Source organism: Oenanthe melanoleuca, chromosome 1, assembly GCF_029582105.1.
Source record: "Oenanthe melanoleuca isolate GR-GAL-2019-014 chromosome 1, OMel1.0, whole genome shotgun sequence".
Lineage (NCBI taxonomy): Eukaryota > Metazoa > Chordata > Aves > Passeriformes > Muscicapidae > Oenanthe > Oenanthe melanoleuca.
In genome coordinates, this window is record NC_079333.1 from 88,290,741 (window position 1) to 88,315,728 (window position 24,988).

Below are 24,988 nucleotides of genomic sequence, written 5' to 3' on the forward strand. Positions count from 1 at the left end.
TCTTGTGTTAATGCTGAGAGCATAGCATAAGAACTCAAATCCCAGTAACTTTAGAACCTCCTATCATGGAAATGCTAACCAGGCATGTCAGAACTCAAAACTGCTCATGCAACAACAGAAGCTTGGGCAAAATCAGTCACTTTCTCCAAAGAAAGCAGATGATCTGAAAAGCAGCCCTTTCTCAAGAACTTCTATGGACAAAAAGTCTTCTCCACAGACTAGAAAAAAACATAATCTCTTGCCATCTCTGCTAGTGAGAGAAAGGAATAATGGACTAGGCTTTATCAGGTTTAATTGAATATTTATTTTCTGGCATTTTAGACCTTTGTGTTAAAACCCATTAAGTTAAAGAGTTATGCAAAAGCATATTTGCAAAAAATTTGGTACCTATCCTAGGGTGAACAATGGTCCTGATAAATTTCTCTTGTCCCAAGAAGTGGAAAAATGTGTCTATGCAGGGGAAAAGATTCCTAGGAGATTATTTACTATTGTCTTTTTTTTTCCCCTAGGAAAGAGAAAAAGACTAAATTGGGTGAAGCGCTCCTGTGCGCTGGGATTGGGCAGCCAGCACAGCCCCTGCTCCTGGAGCTGGATATGACACTGCAAACATGCTCTGTGATGGCAGCCCTGCCTCCTGCTGTGGGTTACTGAGGTTTTCCAAAATGACGTATGATTAACTGGGAGGTGGAAAGAACAGGGAAGTGTAAAGATTTATTTATTTTGTTTGATTCATTGTTCCTGCGGAGGGAAGTACTGCTCAATAAGAGAGCGTAATTTAGATTGCCAGATTTCTGGGTGGAGGCTCAAACTGGTGCAGTTTGTTTGGTTCTGCAGGATGGGTTGTTTTTCTTTGGTAAGCAAAGCTAAAATTGATTTTGACCTATTCTGCTTCTTGCCAGAGAGGTTTCCCTCACACTGAATTCCCTATTGGGTACGACATCAGTCTACCTGAATGATCTCAGCTCACAGATGATACAGACCTCTACAGAACCAATGCATTTGTATTTGTATTTGTATGCAGGTATCAAATCTAGAAGCACAGCTATCTGGGACATAATGGATGTGTTGAAGTGTCATTTATCACCCAGTCAGCTCAGCCAGGAAAGGCTGCTACTGCAATCACAGTGTCAAATCACACTGTTGCCAATGGAGTGCTTTCATGCAAGAAATACAAACTGGGAACAGCACAGACTTTGCCTTTCTAGCTTTATGTACAATAGAGGCTTTTGTCAGTAAAATGTATATATGTAATCCACTGATGGCTGGACTGCAGACCTGGCTGAAGTAAGGTTGCTTGAACACTTTTCAAAAAACTGAGCAAAGACTGCTTGGCTTGCCACAGGAGTTGGAGAGTTTGTGAGCCAAACTGTTCGTGATCCCCACCATCCCAATGCACCTCACCCCGTGTCTGCAGCCTGGATCCAGCCTTGATAAAAGCATCCTCCTTGCCCATATTTCTACAGCAGCTCCAAAAGCATTAATTATCACTAATTTGCAGTGTTGAAACTGTGTTAGTATGTCAGTCACTTTGTTTCACTCTAAGGAAGCTCTGTTTCCATGGCACAGCACCTGTACCATGTGTTTCATGGCATTATTCAGTCCCAGAGGTCAGGACAAATATAAATATTCTTTGTATTTGCCCGCTGCAGGCCAGATGTCCATCCCATCTCAACATCCCTTGCTGCAAACTGGGGAACTGATCAAGATCAGTATTACCAAATACTTCTCTTTTGCTGGTTTTTAATAGCTCATTACAATTCTTATAGTAATTTGTAGGCTGAAAGTTCAATATAGTGCCAATAAGTTCATTTATATGCTTTCTGCCACTGTTTTTTTTCTAATCCTTGGACTCAAAAATAGCAAAAAATAATTGTTTGTGGTAGGAGACAGCAACAACAATATCAAAACATACATAAAGCAAAGCTGGGAAAGTTTACTTAACCTGATGTAAATTTTAGATTTTTTTTTTTTTTCTTTTTTTTTTGGTGTACAAACAAAAATGTAAACTTGGGTTTTTCCCAGCTTTGACTATGTTTTAGATCTATATGGTCAGAAAAATTTATATGAATGCAACATACTTCCTATGTAAATATAAAGTGCAGAAATCTTCAATATCAAAATGACAGATCAGGTATTAATCTCTTCTTTCTGAGTAGAAAAAATGTGTTTTTCAGATACTTTTCCATTAAACATATTAAATATCTTTGAAATGTGGCTTCCTTTCTTTTAGATTAGAAGCTGCCCACACCTTCAGGAAAACAGCAGTGGTAGAAAGGTCAAGCAACTTTCTTATCCATGCCTCCATACAGACTCAAGGCGCCTGTGCTTAGACTTCTCTGCCCCAGGGAGGTTGCCCAGCTCTGCTCTGCTGGGGAAGATCTGATAAGGCTGCAGGTTGGACTGACAAGACTGCAGGCAATGAAGACTAGCCAGGCTGCCCCAGCTGTCTCCCACCCACGGCTGGAGCCTGCAAATGTTACTGCTGTAGCACAGCATCAGATTGGTAGTCAAAAGTGGAGCAGCATCAATGGAATATCAAAAGCAGTTTTGGTATCACTTTGCTGTCTGATCTCATCGAGGTTGCAGACTTTCCATGGAGGACTTGTGTCTTGCTTCATTAAAATGCTTTCCTGCACTGAAATTTTTTCTTCTGGCACTAAATGTCTCTTTTTTTTTTTTGGAACATGGCAATACCTACTGCATGAGGAAAACAGGAGGTCCCATAGGCATGTGGAGAAAGTTCTTGGCTAGCAATGCAAAAAAATATTCTTCACTTGTTCACTCATTTGCAAAAGAGAGAGTATTCCTGAGAATTCCCAAGCCTCTGTTATCTCTGTGACTGATCCTTGGTGAGCAGCCGGCAGCAAAATGAACTTTCCAGAGTGGCTGAATATCAAATAATTGTGGGTTGCCTGGACTAGAGAACAGCATCATGACCACTTATCTTGTTATGACAAAATGAGTTAGCATATCTGGCATTCTTTACTTGATAAATGTAAACACTAGGGGTATGTAGGGACATAACATAATTTTCTTCCATTTCTCAAAAACCGAAAAGCTAAAAGTATTCTCTGTAAGGCAGTGTATTCAAAAATATATATAAAAAAAAAGACTGGAGAAAAGTTTCTGGGACTTGGTTTTCTAATTTAATAATGGGAAGAATGGTTCCTTCCATTCTTCCTGTTTTTTTTTTGTCTCTAACTTGGTGAGTAGATGGAAAGCGATTTGAGAAACAGGGAGTTGAGTTACATCCAAGTTAAAAAACAAAAAAAAGGAGCATTGAACTGCAAGAAACTGAACTTCAGTGTTGAATTAATATTGCATAGGGGTGTTCCTAGACTTACTTGATGATGGCAACAGCTCTTGCCTTTACAGATGGGTGTATCTACTCCTTGAATTTACAGATGAGCTTGAATTCATGACTTCAAAGCTGTGCAATCACTTCTTTCATCTTGCTGTTACATACACTCACTCCCCTAATGCCTGAGCTCCAGCCTCCTTAGAGCTGCAGGTATTCTACAGGCTTCTCTGCAGGTGCACCCATGCTAGCAGGCAGCAATAGAAATGGGTGCTCCTGATTTTCCTGTGTGCTGAGGGACACTCAAGTGAGCTGAGCTGGAAGCTGCTGTCTCTGGCTGGTCCATGTACTACTTTCAAGCAGTGTGCCCATGTGGCTGTTTTATAAAATACAATTTGAGAATCACATGAGAAACTGTAGTAATGAAGATAATGGACTGAAAAACAACAGTTACAAATATTTGGCTCCTTAATGCAGCCCAAGCCAGGAAGTAGAGACCGGAGTAGCCTGTCTATAGACTCAGTTCTGGAATTACACATCTGGAGTCCTGTCACCTGTATTAGCCCATGAAGGGAAGATTCATCAGTGTTACTCCTGACACCTGTGTGTGGAAAGACCATAACAATAAAGCAGATAATTTTGAGTATTCAATTGCTGTAACCATCATAAAGGTGAAGTAGTTGTAACAGCAAGACTAAGTTGGAGAAAAAAATGCATTGACTTGCAGGAAACAGAATTAGTAAACCTAAAATCTCAAGGAGCACATTAAAAAAATAATAATTTGACAGCTACTCTGAATCTTCTGACAGCACTAAAAAAGTCACATAAAGTAAATTCTGCGCTGCTGCTTTTTCTTAAGCAGAAGTATGCAAACTAGCTTTAAACTTATCTCTTATCTCTATACTTGTTGTAATTGGAATTTTCCAGAGGAATTTGTCTAGCAGTTGTTTTTAACTAATGTTCATTAAAAGCGTGATGAAGCCCTGTCAGGGAAAATAAATATCACTGCTGTAACACTAGGAACCCAGTTATCATTGTTAGAGATGAAAAAAGATAACTGTCTGTCCTGGCCAGTAATGTTTTGGTGGTCTAAGTAAAATCTAAGACTGCAGAAAACAAGTTGGACCAAATTCTGTGAACATGAGTATTCCATCATATTCTTTCACATTATAAAAAGCCTTGATAACTTATTCAGCTGTCTACAATATCAGATTTTAGGAGCACTTGCTGCATATCTGGAAAATACAATATCTGAAAAAAGGAATTGCCCCTCATCCACCGGAAACTAAGTGAAATGCTGGAGTCCTCGGACCTTTAAGACAAAAACTTTTCATCCTACAGAGGAGGACATGGTTTAATGGTGAATACGGTGACAGTGCTAGGCTGGCAGCAGGACTTGATGATCTTATAAGGTTGTCCTAGGTTACAATGTAAAGATGTGCCCAAAAGTATGTATTCTATCACCTTCTGCTGAGACCAGGTGGGGCAGTGATCCTTATCTCCGTGGGAGGTATCCTCTGCTAATGGGCCAGCTGTTAAAACCAGATGGGGCAATGTTCTTTATCTCTCCCATGACCCACCCTTCCTCCAGGAACATATCTTCTGTTAATGGGCCATTGAGTCCCACTGCATGACTGATAAAATTACATCATCCCATTCTGAGGTGGTCCAACAAGGGGGAGGAGCTAAGCCTTTCCTACCTAGATAAAAAGAGATTTGGAACACCAAGGCAGCACTTACCCACTGGTTTCCAGAGGACAAGAGCTGCCAGACCTTTCTACAGGATCACTACTTCAACAAGACCACTTCATCTGGACTGCTACCACTGCCCTAATACAGGGGTGTCAGGTTGTATTCTGACTCTGTCAGTGATTTTTCTTCTGTACTGTATTGCATGTTTTTATTTTTCTCTCTTTTGGTTTTTTTTTTTTTTTTTCCTATCAAATAGTATTTCTGACTTGGAGTCTCTCACTGGTTTTGCTTTCAAACCACTACAAAGGTTAATTTCATCCCTTAACAATTCTATGGTTTTTTCATAATTAAACTACTGAAGATAGTCACAGGGGACCCAGCCAGGGAGAAAGATGAAATTGAGTTCTCTGCACATTTCATGCTACTCGTGCGGCTGGTTTCTTCCAGGCTGAGAAAGGAAAATGCCTGAAGAAAGAGGGAGGAAATTCTACAGGAAATCTGGTAAAGATTCCCTTTTCTTGTTTTTCTCATGGAAGAAGGTGACCTGAACTCTCAAGGATAAAAAATAAACGCTCCATGAAGCCTCATACAAATCAACTTCTTGTCAAAAAAGACTGCTCTTCTTCATGCAACACTCTTACAAGTTCTAATGGAACAACTTAACATAATTAGTTCCATCCAATATGCACAACTCCATCACTGATGTGCTACTTTTGCAATTCCAGAAGCAAAATTGAGCATGACTGAACTCTTTTCCTGCAATGTCATGTTGCTATACTAATAGCAACTGGCTTCAGGCTACAACATCACACTGCCCTTTGAGTCCAGGCTAGTCTGTGCAGGGTGGCTGCACTCTTGGGCCTCTTTGGAGAGGCAATGAAAGGACACTGTGGGTGGTAGAGAAAATAGAAAGTAGGAGCAAGAAGTGGAAATCTATTATACGCCCACAAAGCTTAAAGGGAAAGAATAAACAAAGCACTATTATTCCTTCTGTTGCTGCTTTTTTATAATTCATTTTCTCACTGTTTTTTTTTTTTTTACTAGATTTCTTTCATCTTCCTGTCTCCTGATCTTTCTTTACCAAAACCCGCCACTTTGAGATGCACTCAGGCTTAAAAATCATTAAAAGAACCACACTGTACTTACCCTCCCAAGTGTTCCTTTGTGCAGAGGCACTTCCCTGCTTCCCTGCTGACTGGGGTGCTGAGCCAGGTAACAAACACACAGGGCACTTCACATTAGCAAGCACGCTCCCTCCTACACTTGACCCTGGATCACTGTGGAGTGCAGAGCAGGGGCATCGTATCTTTCAGGGAACCCCCACCTCTCTGTCCCCTGGCATCAGGCAAAGCTTCCTCAGGAGAGGCTGTGGCAGATGCTGATGGCTGCTAGCAGCAGCCTTCCCCGGTGGGCTCACCCCAGGATGGATGTGAGAAGGCAGAAGACGCCTCTGGTTATGGGCAATGAAACACAGCTAAGCTGTGCCCTGCAGGGTCATGACAAACAGGAGCCTTGGAGCCACAAATAAGTGCCTGGGGATTTAACAAGCTCAGAGGCAAAGCCTCCAGCCTGTGTTACCATGCACAAGCCAGCAGTGTTTTCTGAATGACAAAAGGCTATGGATACCTGGAAGATGAGGTGTGCTGCTGAAACATCTCAGAAGGGTCTGTTTGACACTCACTGCTGAGTGTGCAACAGGGAAGAGACAGAGATGCCTCCAGAGGACAACCAGGTCCTGCTGTGCCTGCCTAGGCACCCATCCACCATGCAACAGGCTGAGCTGTGCCTGGCAGGCACCTTCTCCCCCACAGCCAGCCTAGACCTACTGCAGAGCCTGTCCAGCTAACGCAGGGTGAAGGGAAGCCAAGCCCTTCCAAAACCTGCCCTCTCTGAGGCATCTCACACTGCACATCTACTCTCCTCAACACTTGGACCATTATGAAGGGGAAAAGCTTGTATTAATGAGTTTATCAAGTCAACACTTTATATCAACCAGGAGGCAATAAGACTTCAGGTATAGAGTTTACTTTTTCCTGACAATGTGGAGAAATTCTTGGATTAGCAGCTAGCTAATGGAGTGATGGATGTGTGGCATGCATTCGGAAGCATGAAAACAAATGCAAGGAGGTAGAAATACATTCCTGATAAGTCTCAATTTACTTGAGAAGATGCATTTTACTGTCCTAAGTGTGAAATAAATTTATAAAATGGAGTTTCCAGAAGATCTTATTATTATTTCATCATCACTGAATTTATAGTACTTCTGGGAAGGCTTCTGTTTCTTAGGACACCTCCCAGAAGAACCTGGCATTGGAATGCTTGACTCAGTAAATGCTTAACTTTGGTAGTAAGTGGTAACTTTCTTTCCAGCAAAAGTGTGACCCCTGGTTATTTTTGTGAAAGAAAACATTTGGAATTATCTATCTGCACAGTACTTTTTAATTAGCTGAAAGAACCCAAATTTCTTTCCCTAAAAGGAGACTTTGAAAGTAAATTCTGTGAGTCTTTAGAATATAGTTAAAGAAAATCAGAAGTGATTATTTTTCCATGTAGGATGAATGAAATACATTATACAAAATTGTACAGATAGGCCAAACTTCCAATTTGATTAATCTACCACTTTGTCCAAGGAAATGCAACCTTTCAGAAAATACTTTCCCTATACAAAAATAGGACCTGAGCCAAAAGGTGGACACTTTTGAATAGGTTTTTAATAGCCAGTAAAGCCAAAACTGCCTTTACTGTGTACTTCTTCATGAGTTCAGACAAAGGTGTGTTTCAATATATGCTGAAATAACCATTTTCAAAGATGAAAATACTAGTTGCTTGATATTCTTATCAGACAGAGACCATCAAACAAACTCTTGGTTTGGAAAACTTTAAATTCAAAAAAGGAAACAGCCCTAAAAGCAATTCTATCCAGAGACATGAACTTTAGAACATAATATTTGCCAGTGAATGGTAACCACAATTTCATCCTTTCAGGCCAAGAACAGCTGCATTTTCTAAGTACACTATGAGTGTTTCTCTGCATTATTTCATCCCTAACACCCCAGTTAGGTAACACACAGTCTTCTCTTTCTATTCATCCTTTATAAACTTAATTAAAAAGTCTGACTGGGGAGAATTGTTTGTAAACAATTGTAAACAATTCCCTTGTCAGTGGAATGACCTTTTTTCCTAGTTATCAAGTGTCACAGTTTGAGTTTCTCTCTTCACCCTGTGAAGCCTGTATTAGGAAACAACAAAGTAAACAATAGAAAGAAAAGAGGAAAGCCACCAAGCTCTAGACCAGCTGAACTTAAAGGACTTAATCTCTAAGCTAATTAAAACAGTGTGGTAGCCTTTCTGATTAATCTTATACAAGTTTCCTGGAATACAATGCACTCTGTCCCAAAATTGCCCAAAACTTCAAACAAATCTGTATCCACATAAAGAAAATATGCTGCATTATGGACTGATCCTGATTTGTATTAGTAGCCCTTATAGACCTACATTCAACCTTTTAATAATGTCAGAATTTTAAAGAAAATGCAATAAAATAAACTGCCTTTGTGATGGTACTTTTAATGTTGATCTGTGCTGGATGGGAATGTAGAATGCAAGTACACAGGAGCCTCTGTATGACCCAAAAAAGGGGGAAAAAATCTTTTATTTGTGAATGGGGATTAAATCCCCACTTTCCACCACTGCAAATTTGACAATGGTGCTAACTGCACTTAGATTTAAGAATTGGGATTTTTCCACTCTGTAGAGTGACATTGCATTGACTAAAAAATTTTTAACCTTACAAATGTCAAGTTCTGCTACCCACAGGAATATTGCACTGGCCATACACCACATGCCAAGTAAGACATTAAAGTTAACATTAGAGTAATACCACATTTGTGGAAATAGGCCAATTGATGAATGATACATATCTGATTTCCTCATGTCCTTTCACAGAAGAATTATTACTAAATGTAAAAACATAAGAGACCTAAGTGAAAATAAGTAGGATTTTTGGTTAAATAATTTTAAATCACCATGACTATCTCAAGAGAAAGAAAAAGCAAGAGTATTAACTGGAATTCATTACACTGTAAGAAGTAGGCACACCAATCTCAAGTTACTATTTTCAGCCTAGTATGCATAATAGGACAAGAGGGCAAAGGTAGAAATTAAAGAAAAACAAATTCCAGCCGTCAGGAAACATTTTTCACATGAGAATCATAAATGTTGGAACACTCTATCTAAAGTAAGGTTAATGAGGCTAATAGCTAGCAGCCAAGGAACATCAAATTAGATGGCATCATGGGTGGATGACAAAAAAAAAAAAAAAAAAAAAAAAAAAAAAGAAACAATTTTGCAGTTATCCTGAAGGCAAAAATGCTTCTGATGCTCTTTGTCTGCCAACATACATAAAGGGCTACACTTGCCTTACAGTTACATCTGCAAAATCCAAAATCATCCTGAGGGGAATTGCACAGCATCAGTGACAGGATAACCTGGTCTATGGGTTTTATGGAAAGTATGCAAGAAATAAGAAAGAAAATATTATTTTTCCTTAATTGGCAGTGATTTAAAAACTATGTTAATTTATATACATAAAGTACCTATATAACTACATAATTAAATTAGTAAACTTGTAACATTGAGCTCTTTCACCTACCTTGAAAAGGTAAAACAAAAGCTCAGAAACTGATTTTAAAGCTATTCCAATGTGGTTAAATCAATCTGTGTTTGTCATAAGAGTAATCAATTACTGGAAAAAATTAGTAGGGGCTGTGGTAGGCTCTTTAGCACTTAGAACATAAAAAATACAGAAGGGATGTTTCTCCAAAACTGGCACTGTAATTCAAACATGAATTAAACTCAGGAAATTCTCACAACCTACTTTATAAATATCAGGCTTGCTTTATATATTCCATCTATTTCTTTACACAATATGCCACATGAATCAAGTGTTGTCTATCAAACTGAGCCTGTACTTTCAGCTGATGATAGGCAAGGACTACAGATGAGAGACAAGACTTGCAGTTAGTGCTGTAGGTCTCACACAAGTGTAATGTGTATGTGTGGTGGGGTGTCATAGGACACTCTCTGCTTGCATAACTTCACTCCAGACACAACCTCACTGGTTGATAACAAATGTAGGTGACCAGTCTGGGGACATATCCTGACTCACTCTTCCAGGACCCTATTTTCAGTTTCTGGTCCTTAGAAATTAAAACTTTAACCTCTTAAAGGAAGGAATATGTTTATCAACACAGGGAGAGAGATAGGACATACATAGGACATACAGCTACAAAACCAGGAAAGCCAAAAGATGTACGTGATGTTAAGTCACTCATTATTACCTGAGGGAGGCTTGAAAAGCAGAACTTCAGTAACGATTAACATGAAATCTCACTGTCAGCACACACTGGAAGAATTTCTATTAATTGTTACCCTGAAAACTAAATCCAGTCAATCCTATTGTATTCTGTTGCATCCCGCAGCAACTAACAGAAAAGGTCAAATGCTCAGAGCCTGACCAAAGTGTGCTTAAACCTGCTGATTTAAAGGGGCTTTCTACAAACATGTTGCACTTTAAAACCTGACTGAAAACATTAGACCATTTGATGGCACACACTAAAATTAGAATTTTCTGTTGAAGACATCATGCTGTTCTGCTTAAGCTGGTGACACAAAATGGCTCTCATAACACTGTAGTTAATTATTAAAAAACAGTGGAGCCAGGGAAGTATTGTGTTTTTCAGCTTTAATTATTTAGACTTAAAGCAACTGGTCACATGTCCTTAATAATTAGACAGAATCCATGCAACAATATACTGAGACCACTAATTCTTTACAAATCATGCTGAATATACTGTTTGGAAACATGTGACCTTTTGGGGCATGTTTAATGCAGCACATAGCAATGCAGCACCCAGCAATACAACACAGGGATTTAAAATACGAGTCTCAAGTGAGTGGCCTTGGCTACTGTATCTGGCCTGAATAGCAAAAGTTGCAGTGCATTTGTAAAATCTGCTACAGGACTTCATTAGGAAAGATCTTGCTGCAAAAACACACAGCTTGTTGAAAGTAACTTTCATATTAGCAATGTAGCCAGCTCAGTAACCTGTAGTGGTGGCAATGCCACTCCAATACATTTCTTTCCCTGTTATTTTCAGTGCTAGAAATGTTACAGTTAATGCAATGCAACTGCAGCAGGGATGTGTGTACTGAATGCTAAGGAGGAGAAAATGGTTAACCTGCTTATAGACCAACAGGGAGAATGAGTTCTGTCTCCCCTGAATGCTGGGCCAGGCAACACACACCTTCTGCATGAAGCAGATTGGGGCATGACTCACAAGTCAGCAGATTTGGGGATACCACCAAGCTGGGTAGAGTGTCGATCTGCTGGAGGGTAGGAAGGTTCTGCAGAGGAACCTGGACATGCTGGATGGATGGGCAGAGCCCAACAGTATGAGGTTCAACAAGAACAAGGGCTGGGTCCTGGTCACAACAGCCCCAGACAGAGCTACAGACTGGGGGCAGAGTGGTTGGAAAGTGGCCCAGCAGAAAAGGAGCTGGGGTGATGGTCAACAGCCTGGTGAACGTGAGCCAGCAGTGCCCAGGTGGCCACAAAGGCCAAGGGCAGCCTGGCCTGTGTCAGCAATAGTGTGCCCAGCAGGAGCAGGGCAGGGATTGTCCCCCTGTACTCAGCACTGCTGAGGCCACTCCTTGAGTGCTGTGTCCAGGTCTGGGCTCCACAATTCAGGAAAGACCTTGAGGTGCTGGAATGTGTCCAGAGAGGGGCAACAAGGCCAGTGAAGGGGCTGGAGCACAAGTCCTGTGAGGAGCAGCTGAGGAAACTGGGGTTGTTTAGCCTGGGGAAGAAAAGGCTCAGCAAGAACCTGGTCACTCTCTACAATCACCTGAAAGGAGGGTGTAGCCAGGTGAGGGTCGACCTTTTCTCCCAGGCAACAGTGGTAGGACAAGAGGACACAGTCCTACTGTTTTATTGGCCAGGGGAGGATTAGGTTGGACATTAGAAAGAAGCTCTTCACAGAAAGGGTGATGATACATTGGAATGGGCTGCCCAGGGAGGTGCTGGAGTCACTGTCCCTGGAGGTGTTTAAGGAAAGACTGGATGTAGCACTGAGTGCCATGGTCTAGTTGACAAGGTGGTGTTCAGTCATAGGTTGGACTCGATGATCTCAGAGGGTTTTCCAACCTCATTGATTCTGTGATTAGCCTGCACCATGACTGCAGTAAGACCAACACCACAGGGAGGGACAGACAGCAAGTCCTGGCTTGCTCACGCTCCCTAATTAGTCAACTGTGGATCTCACCTTGGGCTTATGTTTCCATAGAATGGCTTGGGTTGTAAGGGACTTAAATATCATCTAGTTCCAACATCCCTGCCATGGGCAGAGACACCTTCCACTGCAGCAAGTCTCTCAAAGACCCATTCAACCTGGTCTTTTTGACTTCCAGGAATGGAGCTTCAAAAACTGCTCTGGTCAACTATTCAAGTGCCTCATCACCCTCACAGTAAAGGAATTCTTCCTAATATCTAATCTATACCTAACCTCTTTCAGTCTAAAGCCATTCCCCTTTGTCCTATCATTACATGTCCTGGTAAAGGCTGTCTTCATCCCTCTCTTAGACCTCCTTCAGGCACAGGAAGGCTGACAGTTTTAAGGGAGTCTGTGCAGCTCTGCTGTTGTGGAGGCTGATGGACAGTCTGACACTCATGCTTGAAGGAGAGCTACAGGAGTTCACAGCAAACCCCGTTTCCAGGTCTCTCACAGCCTTGGTCATGAGCTCTGTGCTGCAGCTGGGCTCCTCAGGGAGCTGCTCCCTTCTTCTGTTTGTGAAAAGCTAGAGCTTCCCCTTTCCTCAATTCTCCAAGTCTTCTGGTATTTGTCTTCATGCTTTTGGACATGCAGAAATTTTGGGAACAGATCATCAGAGCAAAAGGTCAGTAGTTTTTCCTGCTTGTGCTGTGGAGCACAGTTTTTGTGTTCATTGCTCATTTGAACAAAGCTGGGACAGCTGACACTACTAACAAGACTCTGCAAAGGCTAACCAGACTCTCTAAAATTACATTTGGTTTTGAAGTGCCAGGAAAAAAGGAAATATCTTGAAGCTATGGCAAAACTGAGTTAGTCTTTTACCCAAGAGGAGGAGAGGGAAAAAAAAAAGCAAGCAACAACCTTGCACTTTTATTTTAATTCACCATTTTCCCATGTCCTTTCTTGGGAAAACTACTCACTTTTGACAGCAGACAAACTTGGAAGTAGGAAGATACAGCAGGATTTAAGAGATTAAACAGCAAGATTTCTGCAGCTGAAACAACTTTAGGTCAATCTGACCACAAAAAGACAAAGAATGGTCTGAGGCCTGGCTTCTTAGTTACTGAGGAATAGGACTTTCCTCAAAGAAAAGACTAAATTTATATTTACAGAAATGCTGGAAATATTGGAGTCTCTTTAGATGACAGTCAAATAATTTTAGGGTGGTCCCTGTCCCTCTGCTAAATAAAGAAATCCTGTTATTTCTGTATGTACATAAATGGGTTTGTGGAGTTTCTGCACAGCTGAATGGGGTTGCCCATTACCTGCATGCAGCACTGCAATCTCTCCACAGACTGTCTGCAGGGTAAGTAGTGAAACTACCAGGCAAGTGCATTTTTATATCTCTTTTTTTTTTAGGAGAAGGATAAGCTTTAATCTCCCCAAATTAATTATGTTATTCTATGAAGTGTCCTTGTCTTAATAGAACATCCTTTTTAGAGCCTAATGAAAGATCAGTAGCCTCAATCTAAGAACACGTGTCCAGGGTGGATCTCAGTCTCCCCGTCATTTATAACACATGATGACTGTACTTCAGTTCCCCTCTCCTTGTTTACACATGTTACTGACTTTATTGAAGACAGTGAATGATACATGACTAACATGGAAATCATGTTCAATGAACATAAAATGCCTTGAAGACGTAGTAAAAATTACATCATCCCTAATTTGAGATAGTATAGTTCTCCTGCAGCTGACAAGCCTCATGGAATCCATCTCATGGAAACTGGATTCTATACACAAAGAGCTCCCAACATGCCAGTATGATGTTTCAGGCTGCCTGTGATTTGGTCATAGTAACTGCTGTATGTTTTTCCTTGGAAAAAAAAGAACAGACCAGTTGGTTCAAAGCATGCAGCAGTGCAGGATCATGCAAGCATGTTGCTGTAGGGCCCACAGGATTCCTTACTCAGACAAATTCAACTACAGTCCCAATCTTCAAAGTGATTTATGATACAGCCTCAAGCTACTTTACTAATCACCCATCTACTCACTTGTGACTCTACGTGATACTGTGTCCCTAAGGGACCATACGAATTTTAAGGAAAAGATTAGAGTTGTAAAAGCAGAGGTAACATTTTCTTGAAGAATGGCTACAACATGATCCCCTTGAAGACACAAAAACAATTATTATGAGCAAGTAACAACAAGGAGAATTTAAAGTTTCTCCTATTACACAGAAACATAGTCAGATCAGTGTTGGGCAGATCATGCCCAACAGATGCATGCTTTGGATCTCAATTTGATGAAATAAATTAATAAAAAGAAATAAATGTTAGTGAGAAAAAAATATTTTCTCCCTGGATTTTTCCCAGTCCATCAACCATATAAGTTCATTTAAATAATAATTTCTGAAAAGGGATTCAGGTATAGATGGTCTGACATGTAAAAACAGCACCATATTTCACTCTTTTTTGAGTCTAATTAAGTCTGTTTACTCAAAAGAAAGGGGTACTGATCCTTTTAGTCCCTGGGTCACTGAAGGGATAGAGTCCCACGAAGTCTTCCCCTTATTCTCTATGACCAAGATAAAAGCTAAAGAGATGTTCTTATAGTAGACTTCTTTTCTTTTTAAAGGCAGTATTAATAACTTAAGAGCCAAGGCAGAAAGGCTGTGATTAAAAAAACAGACAAACAAACCAACAAAAAACAACAAAAACCCAACAACCTTGCCATAGGAAAGAAGTGAAATAGAAAAGTAAGAAAGAAACCTAGACTGGAAGCATTGTGTGACAGACAACTGGTTTTTACCAGTTCACAACAAATGAGGACAATTAAAACCCTTACCTTCTACTACTCACCTGTCCTTGACTGCATTCTAAAACTACAAGGTAGAAGAGCACATTTCTGCCATGCCCCTCCCCTGTTCCATGGAAAATCTCTCTGGAGAATGGCACAGTTGAAGAAAATGTGCTGCAGTGCTGACACTCCAGAACAGTTAAGGTGCAGTTGGGATGTTTGACATAAGCCACCAGAAAACAAGTAGGTAGTCAATTTCTACATATTCTAGTCACTGTCCTGTTGGGAAGGACTACTTCTCCTAACACCTAGCCAAGACACAGAGGATGAGTTGCTTTTTGATGCCTCTGCTTTTGCAATTTGACTTGTGACCTACTGCCTTTCACACCTTCTTATATGCTTATTTTTGTCCTTTGTTTTGCTTATATGAAGTAGGTAACAACAGATAGGGCATGATAATGCCCTGAATCATCAAATAAAGCTTAAAACAAAACTATCAGGAAGGGTTTGGGTCTTCCTTGGCACAAATTTCCTATTCAAATGGGTGACTGCTGCTCAGTTCTTTTATTCCATTCTTACTCAGGTAAAACTTCCCAATACAATGATGGATGTGAGGAATGAGAGTGGGCCCTGATTCCATCCAATGTCAGTCTGAGGCACACATGCTCCATGTCTATAATAACGTACTGAGGAGCCCTGTGCCCCACAGCCTGACCATCTGTACCATTTAGCTGTCAGAATGGTCTCAGGAATGCCTGCAGCCTGGGCTAGGAAGCTTTCCCTTGCTTTGCTTGCAAAGGCAGTTTTGGCCATGGTGCAGCAGTCAGCATAATGTAAGGAACACAGGCATCTCCAAGGGGCCATCCTGTTTTGGAAACCAGGGAGGCTGTTACTGTTATGGACATGGACAGACTGTGCCAACTGACCACAAGGCAGGGAATACACCTGGGACTCTGGTTTACTGTAAGGGACACAGCCAGAGAGGAAGCAGCCTCTGTGCCTCAGCCAGTTAAGAGATAACAGATGTGCTCGCTACCTCGTGGGCACGTACAGAGCACAGAAGATTTGGACAATTTTACACCGACTTCTTCACACCTATCCTTATCCCAAACCTGCAAAGCACCTGGTGGAAATGCAGCCTCAGTCCCACACTGCAAGGAAAATGCTTACATTTCCCCGTTCACTTCCTTCTTCCAGCCAGTGTCACTTAAGATTTTCTAAGTTTCATGCAGAGAGGTTTGGGCTGTTTCCAGCAGACTGTTTCTCTGGCTGCTGGCTCGGGGAGCTATGCAGGCTTCCCATGCCCCGTGGCCCCAGCGGCTATTCCCAGCCCTGGCGGGAGCGGCATTCCTTTCTGCCCACTCCCTCTGCCGCGGCTCAGCCCCGCTCCCTTCCCCTCCCGGCACGGCCCCGGGGTCTCGGAACATGTGCTCAGCATGCCCCGGGACTCTGACCAGGTGTCCGAACACCAATTTCACGGGGTCAGCGAGGCTGCAGCCTCAATGTGGGAATGCCTCTCCTCATCCACACGCGGCATGCCCGGGGACTGCACAGATGGAGCAGCAGGAGCCCACGCTTCGCTGAGAGCACACACACAAGTGTGACAGGGAAAGCCTACAAAACTTTCCCAGTTTCCTGTCCCTGCCTTGGATTCTGCTCCCCACAGCTGCAAGGCACAGCAAGCATGGGCAGGACCTGTGGAGACTGTGACAGTGGAGACCCATGTGGTACAGGCAGAGAATTGACAATTTGTACAGATGCCTTTTTTCCTTCTTTTTATCTCCAAGCCTGTGTTTCCACAGGAGGCTGTGGTGTGCTCCACCAAAGCTTCCCAAAAACCCCAATTGCAGAACAAAACAAATGTGCTGTATCCAAAATATTTCAGCCAGCATTCCTTTTCTTGTACAGCCTGATTATATATTCAAGTAATTTTGGTCAGACCTTTAAAGATCTGGAGAACTATTAAGGAAAAGTATACTTGGAATAAAGGCAAATTATTATTTGGCTGCATCATCCAATAGTGAGAAGAGGTGTGGATAGGATCTGCAGCTAGGACCTGCCAAAAATAAGCCAAGCCCTATTTATCTGAATGATCTTTACTTGCTAACTTCAGAAAGCTACTTCAAAATAAAGGTCGGGATCATTTACAAATAAATAGGATGCCTGAAATATCCCAGTAAGCGTGCATCCTTGGTAACTGATACGATCTAAATGTTCTTCTGATCTCGTGTTTCTAAAATAAAAATAGAACTTGTTAGTAAATTTATATTGGAAATCAGGGGGTTTTCTTGACAAAAAGTCCCCTGTTGAGGAACTATTCCTGGAGAGATATATGAAATGATGCTGCCCTTTCAATTAATACAGAAGGCTCTGATCAGTTTTTAAAATCTGTTCCGACCCTCCTAAAAGATACTGATTTCTGTAAAACTGCCACAATTTTAAACTTACACATCTGCTCTTCCAGCTCCCCAGTCTCCCTGCAGCCAGCTGGGCTGCACCAGGACCTGCTGGCTGCCTCTGCCTCAGGCTCGCTCCCCATCCCACCCAGGGGAGCCCTGGCTCTGCTCACCGGGCGCAGGGCCAGCCCCGGGTGCAGCTGTGAAATGAGCTGTGTGGGAACAGGCTGTGAGAAGTGGGGCTTCCCCCTTGGCCTGCCAGCAGCCTGGGAGCTCGGGCTGAATGACCTGAGCTGTGCTCAGCCATGCCCGTGCCATGCCTGTGCCAGGCTACCCCGACCTCCTCCACCTGTGCCAAACTGCCCAGCCTGGCCTCTGCCTGTCTCCATCCCCATGGCCCTGCCCTCCAGGGCAGTGTCTGCCCTGGGTGACCACCTGGACCCACTGGAGGATCCAGGTCCTGCCCATCTCCCCACCCTGTCCATGGTCTCCTGCCTCCTGGCTCCCCTGCTGCCCAGCCCACAGCCACATCACCCCTCATTCCCAGGGAAGCACAAAAGGAAAGGCAGAAACTGAAAGCCAGCACAAAACCGGGTGTGTTCAGAAAATGCAGCAGCCTAGTCAAACACCCTGACTGTCAAAGAGGGGAAACTGCAACAAAAACATGATTCTGCTGAAGTAGGGCAAATTAATCACACAAGTGCAAGTTTGCTCATGAACTGTGAGAGCATTTTTCCTTTCTACATGTTTCTAGGGTGTGAAAACAAGGAGCTACCTTTGCATCCAATCAGCACCTTCAGCTTCCAAATGGACAAAAAAGGGCACGTGGAAACCAATAATGTTGGTCCTTGGTCACTCAGAAATGTTTGTGTGATAAAGATCACATACTTTCACTGTGAGCTGAGTCAACTGCTGCTATCAACTAGGTGCTGCCATTTTAAAGAAAATAACTGTTGATAAACATCAGGAAATACTGCAAATTTTACTGTGCTTTTTACTCCTGAGGAGCAAACAGGGTACTGTGAATAAAGCAAGGCATGAAGACAAGCTACCTTCTTAGGCAAAAAGATGTAAGTTACTAAATTAACATTGAACTCTCAGAAGATCTTGGATCAGTATAATAGGATATGAAGAATGTTCCACTCCTTGGCCAACTTTTGGCTTATCAAAACAAAAGCAAAGAACTAATTAAGAATCATCTGGTCTCAAAAAAGACATGTATTATTGCAAAAAAAACCCCAAACCCGACACTAATACAAAATGTGCTCTGAACTACTGAATTAAAGCATTTATAACAAATGTGTTTGCTTACAGTATAACTGAGTAAGCCATAATGCAGCTTTACATTTTGGGTAAGGCAAATATATATGGACCTACAAATAATTCTTTTTGTGCGAGATTTAAAAAAATACACAGTAGGTTTAGTATCATAGTGCATAAAGGCTTCCTGTGGTAAAATCACTACACAATAAAACCCAGATGTCCTACCTTAAAAGCTCGAGGTAAAGCAATGCTGAATTTCTGAAACCGCTTCAGCTACTTTCAGAGTAAGGTGAAAAAACAAGATTATTACATGACAGTTTACCTTGTCAGAGTTCTTGTCTCTAAGTATCAACATTTTAACTCTGACAATTCAGGGAGGCTGACAGAACTCTGTCTATTCTGCCACCAAATTCAGCATGACTATATGATATGCCAGTTAATAACTCAACAAAATAGAATTAACTTGAATATGTTATAGTAAGTATTATTGAGTATATTGAGCATTATTCTGATCTATAAAGAAGAAAAAGTGAGTAAAGAACCTAAGTGTGACTTTGCAAAGACAGTTTAAAAAACACAGTCATGTGCCAGTAACTCCTCCTCACCATCACTAACTTCAGGCAGATACAATATTTTGCTTTTGGTGTAATCTGTCTTGTCCTTGCATGAATAGCTTGAATCAGTTATATGATGTACAGGATATGACTGTATACAAAGAATAGACTCTAATGACTCTTAAAGAAATCTTTCAAGAAAGAATGATTAATTAGTAAATTAGAATCAGTATCAGTTTCATAGGCATGGCAGAAAAAAAAGAATTTCAAGGAAGAATTTGAAGAACAACAAGGAAAAGGCATATTTAAGGAGCTCTCTTACTGCTAAGGGGAGTAGATAGCACGCTAGAAAGGTGGGACCAAAAATAAGGAATGCCAAGCTATCAAGCATGACTACATTTCCATGTGTGCAATACTGGCTGTGAATGTGTTTGTCTGTCTGCCATCATATGATGCTGATGGGAGAAGTCATGGCTCTTAAAAAAATCATAAACAAATTTACACTTGGGCAGCCATCCTGCTGCCTGTCCACAATGTGATACAAGCTCTCTGACCCTCATCATTGAAACAGCACTGCCAGAGCACGACAGGGCTATTGATGGCAGTGAAAATGAGGGGCTTTGCCTTAGGCAGCTGCCACCTCCTTCATTCAGGATTTCTCATAGTTCTTAGGGAGAGCTGCCCCTTCCTGTCAGCTCCATGACTAAACATAGTCGCCTCTAAACTACCCAGTAATTCTTCCAGGGTTCAAAGAAATTTTGAATAAAGCAATCAGGTGTGCTAGGAGAGTCCCCAAAATGCTGGCCATTTTTTCAAGGTATCATTATTATGTCTGATTTTCTTATGCAACACCATAAGACTCAAAAGTCTATACACTTATTTAATCAGACATAAACAAGCCATGTCTGTCAGTGTGGATATATCTCAAATGAAGTTGTTCTAAATCAGGATTGCAATGGGAATTTTTTGGGGAATCTCCTAGGCTATTTCTGAAGCAGTCCACAGGTAGGGAGCCTGGTATTTCCAGGAAGAGGTGCATTCACTTTGCATGCACTAATGCAGATGAAATCAATACATCAGATTGATGTCTCCTTCCCAGGTCTCCTGGGCAGTAAATCTGCCTTATCAGATTTTTTACACTGTGATCCCAGTGCCCACATTAACAGTAGACACATTAAGCAGGATGGGCCAAGTGATTACTCCACCCTGGCTGCTTTAGCCTGGAAATCCTGTGTTAATGTAAAAAGTCCTCCTGTTTCAACCAGACAAACTTTCCAGATGGAATAAAACAGGACACATCCGGGAAAACGTGGATGTGAGATAGCCCAGAGCAATAACTCAGGCACTCATGTCAGCAATCTAATTTCACTACAAAACCAATAGAAGTAGTACATAGTTAGCTTTCTCTTTTAAAGAATTATTGCTCCTCCCACTTGATGACATCCTCCATGATATATCCTCTTACAATCTCACAGAAATGAAGAGAATTATATCTCATGCACTGCTTCAACTGTTTTCTTTCTATATATGGTCTCTTGTTAAAATTACAGTTGTGATCTATTATTTTTTTCAAATGTTATTCACAATTATTCTCTCTCAATTTTCTTTCTTCGATCTGACAGTTATTTCCTTCTTTGCTGGGATTCTATTGCTTTCACCTGAATATAACTTGGAAAAAAGTAACTCTTGTTAGAGGCAGTTTAAAAAGATATACTAAGAGGACACCAATAAAGTAATCAGATGTAACAAAACTAGTTAGGTAGAAGTGTTCTTTTTGGAAGACAAAAGGAAAAAAAAAAAAATCAGCATTAGGAGAAGATACATTGTCTCTGAAGAGAAAAAGAAATATCCAAGAACTGTATTTTTGATGTAATGTATTAGCAGGGACCGAAAGGGAGAATAACTGTAAACTTGGTTGAACTTTGGGTAGTTAATGCTACTTAATTTGGTTTAAGACATGTGAGTTATTAAATCTACAATTCAGAGTAGTTCCAAAGTTATTTAAGGCCTTTAACATCACTATCCAGTGTACGCCAAAGAGAGCTAAAGATAACTGTGCCTGATCCACTCCATTTGGCTGTCTGTCCTGGCACTTCCATTCAGGGACTTCTCTTCCTTAGCTCTTCAAGCCTGCAACCAGCATCTTCTTCTCTTGCCAGAGACACCATTTTTTTCTCTCCCAGTTCTCTGATATCCTAAACATCCTTCTTTTTCTTCCTCTCATTTCTTTTTCTGCAGAGAAACATCCGTCTCCCTAACAGGCAGCAGTAGCCTGCCAGGAAACACACTCAGTCAAACTCTCTGGAGTTCCGCTCTTTCTCTCTCCCCCTTTCCTGGCCTTTCCTTAATCTCCCTCCAATTTCTTCCTATGTGCAATTTTTCTCATTCAACACCACTTATGTCTAGCAGATGTAACTCATTCACATACATATGGCTGTCAAAGTCAGCAGCTCTGCCCATCCCATTACAGGCAGAACCATGACCTGGTCCTACAAATTCTAATAAACCACAGTAGTTTTTTAATTCAAGCTAATAAACACTTCTTAACATTAGTACATTGATCTGTGTAACAAATAGGAGAAGATTCAGTGTGACAAATAGGATTGCAATATAAATAATATGACTGCTAGCAGCTCTGGCAATTATTCAGGTGCTGCTGCTTCCCATTGACCTTCCCACCCACTTTGTCACTTTGCAAACATATTTGACCAGAGCAGTCACTGCAAGGAGTAAGCCCAACCCTCCTCCCACCCCCAGCTTCCAACTCCATGCCAGCCCAGGTTTCTCTGAACACAAGTGATGATCTGACCCAGGATAAAGTTAGCTCACAGCCCTCCCCTTTTTTGGGGTAGTGATTAGTGCAAACAAGGAATTTTCCAATTCAGTTCACCACACAACTACAGAAAGACCTGGGCTGGCCAAGGGAAGGAAGCAGCATATGAATGGAAAATAGGATAAATATTGTGGTGGCAGCGCAGCTCAATTTTTCATGGAAATGTGACCAGACTTCCCCATTCACATTCACTGGGGTGTTTCATCTCCTACACATCCACCACCTCAGGAACCACTAAATCTAAGAAATTAAACCTTCAAGCAAGCCAATTTACTTTTTCAAGATTTTCTGGGAAAACCAGCATGTGGAGATTCAAGCAGCCATGATCAGACTGCATCCACTAACCTAGATATCATGAACACCTCTTCAGTATACCTCTATTTTTACACCATAGCCTGCAGTCTACTGTAAGAACATGAAGGAGAATGAATTAACCCATGCTATAGCTAAAACACCAGTATAATGCTATGCACGCTACAACACAACTTCATAAAAGAATGGTCATAATGCCACTGGTTTATGTCAGCTGATCCCAGTAATATCATTACTGGATATAAAACATTTGCAGTTATCACCAGCCTGCTCTGGTTTCAGCAGCACATGGCAATTTTATCATCCATTCAGCACTATGCAGAACAATGTTTGTATCTAAATGAGGCAAAGACAAGCAGCACATGACACTTAAGGTTTTTGCTCCTGTCCCTTCCCACAGGGCTGTGGGTCCCCAGCCAGACAGCTCTTGCTCAGGCATGATGTGGGGAGATCAACCCTCCACACAGGCTGACGGGCAAGCACTACATGCCAACTGCAGCTGGAGTGCAGGATTATCGTGTGTCACAACACCTGCTGCAAAAGCCCCAGTATTTCCCATTCCTTAACACAATATTTCCCATTCCTTAACACAGTATGCCATCTCACCACAAAGATGTGGCCTATCATCACACATCTATATGGAGTGGAAAGCCATAAAGTTGCAGAAAGTAGGATTAAAATATAAGTAGGATAGCTTTTGCAAAATTGTAATCAAGGTCCCACTAGCACATGACCACAGAGCCTTACTCACACTTGTGGCTGACCAATAAGTGCAGCCACAAGCCAAGCCTACCAACCACAGTCTCCTATATTCAGGCCTGATCCAAAATCTCTTCCCACTAAAGGACAATCCTTCTATTAAACCCCCCAAACCCTGTAATGGGCAAATGTTACATTCTCCTATACATTATCTCTCACATCCTTGTGACAATGATGCAAGAGTTTAGTAACTTTTCCTTACATCAACAACTCAGGTAGATAGCTGCAACAACTATATGGTGCATAACACCTATTTTTGGATTTAGCAATTTAATTTAAACAACAATTTGTTCATAAACTCTGACTTGTAGAAATAAGCTTCACAGTCCTCAGAAGAGGTCTGTATGTAACTGAAGACATTTCACCTGCAGGCTAACTTTACTTAAGTACTCATTGGTATCTACAGCAATGGATTTTTGGTGTGTTTCTTACAAAAATAAATAAGTTGTTTGGTTTCCTTCACTATTGCTTTAACAAATTACTCAATTTGACCAAAATTAACAGTGGAATATTTCAAATAACCTGACTGTCTGTGCTTCTCTGCTGAACATCATTTTGTTGCAGGCAGAAATCTGTAAGGCTTACAGAGATGATTTGTTAGTTTCTTTTAATAGAAAGATAGATAAGCCATCTGGCAAGGAAAACGCAGTTCCTCACTTATGGGTACCAAGGAAACTACTTTTTCCTCCTCTTCTCTCCTTAGTAAAAGTCAGAAGATGTTTTACTTACAGCGTCTACTTTGACGGCTGACAGCACAACTTCCATCAGGATCAGCAAAAGCCCCGTATTCCTGCAAGGAAAGGCGAATAAGGACGATACTGTTTTAAGGTAGTGCAAAACAAGCACGTGATAACGCTCTGCAGTTAAAGGTGACAATACGACTTTAAAAAAGTTATTTCCAAAAGCCTACCGAGCGGAATTACTTACTGACAAAGGAAAATACGTGCACTGGGAAGCTGCGCGATGTCCATTTTCGCTCCTTCCCCGGCCGGGGGCTCGGCTCAGGGCTCCCTCCCGCCGGACGGCCACCCCTGCAAGGCAGAGAAGAGCCCGCTGTCCCGCCGCTCCCCCGCCGGAGGTGCCGGAGCGGGGAGCGGCCCCGGCGGGCGGGCCGGGCTGCGCTCGGGGCAGCGGGGCTGCGGCGCACGGAGCCCGTGCTGCCGGGCGCGGACCCGACGGGCCGTGCAGAGCCGAGCCAGAGCCAGAGCCGGCGCCCCCGGCCCTTCCGCCGCCGCTCCGCTCCGCTCCGCTCCGCCGCGCTGCCGTACCGTGCCCTCCCGGGCGGCCCCGGCCGTGCGCGGCGAGCGGGCGGCGCGCCTCCCTCTCCGCCCGCGCCCCCCGCGGCCCATCACAAACCCCGCCGGGGACGAGGAGGCGGAAGAACTGCGGCCAGCGGCGAACGGCAGCGGGCGAGGTTGCGCCCTCCCAGGGTCCCCGCCCGGAGGGGAGGAGAGGGGGGGCTGCCACCGCCCATCGCGTACGGCGAGTCGAGTCCTTCGCCCCCGAGGCAGTGCAGGCGCCGCGGCCGCCACGGAGGGAAGGGACGCGCATGTGGGGCCGGCCCCGCGGAGCCCCACTCTGAGTCGGCGGCGCCCCGCCGCCCAGGCACCGACGGCGCGGAGCGGAGCGCGGCAGCATGCGGCTCTGGCTGGGCTTCGGGCTGCTGCTGAGCGCCGAGCTCAGCGCCGTGTCCGCCGCGGTGAGTACGCGGGGGCGGCTCCTTCGGGCTGCGCACACGCGGGACCCGCTCACGGGGAGAGCGGGACGGGACGGGACGGGACGCGGAGCCACGGGGTGGGCGCGGGGCCTCCGCG

General features: G+C 42.7%; 2 protein-coding genes across 3 annotated transcripts in view; one reads left to right on the plus strand and one right to left on the minus strand.

Moving 5' to 3' along the window:
- Positions 1 to 24,619, minus strand: part of COL4A2 (collagen type IV alpha 2 chain) — a 136,092-nt gene extending 111,473 nt beyond the window's left edge. The window contains exons 1-3 of one of the 2 annotated variants that reach the window (XM_056499171.1): positions 24,531 to 24,619; positions 24,102 to 24,205; positions 23,904 to 23,964 (exon numbers count right to left, since the gene is read on the minus strand). In XM_056499171.1, coding sequence (XP_056355146.1) covers positions 23,904 to 23,964; positions 24,102 to 24,145 — 105 coding nt within the window. In that variant the 5' untranslated portion in view covers positions 24,146 to 24,205; positions 24,531 to 24,619. The other variant, XM_056499179.1, reaches the window with a different exon arrangement.
- A 170-nt stretch (positions 24,620 to 24,789) lies between these two features.
- Positions 24,790 to 24,988, plus strand: part of COL4A1 (collagen type IV alpha 1 chain) — a 116,279-nt gene continuing 116,080 nt past the window's right edge. The window contains exon 1 of the mRNA XM_056499189.1: positions 24,790 to 24,873. Coding sequence (XP_056355164.1) covers positions 24,811 to 24,873 — 63 coding nt within the window. The 5' untranslated portion in view covers positions 24,790 to 24,810. The remainder of the gene's footprint in view (positions 24,874 to 24,988) is intronic.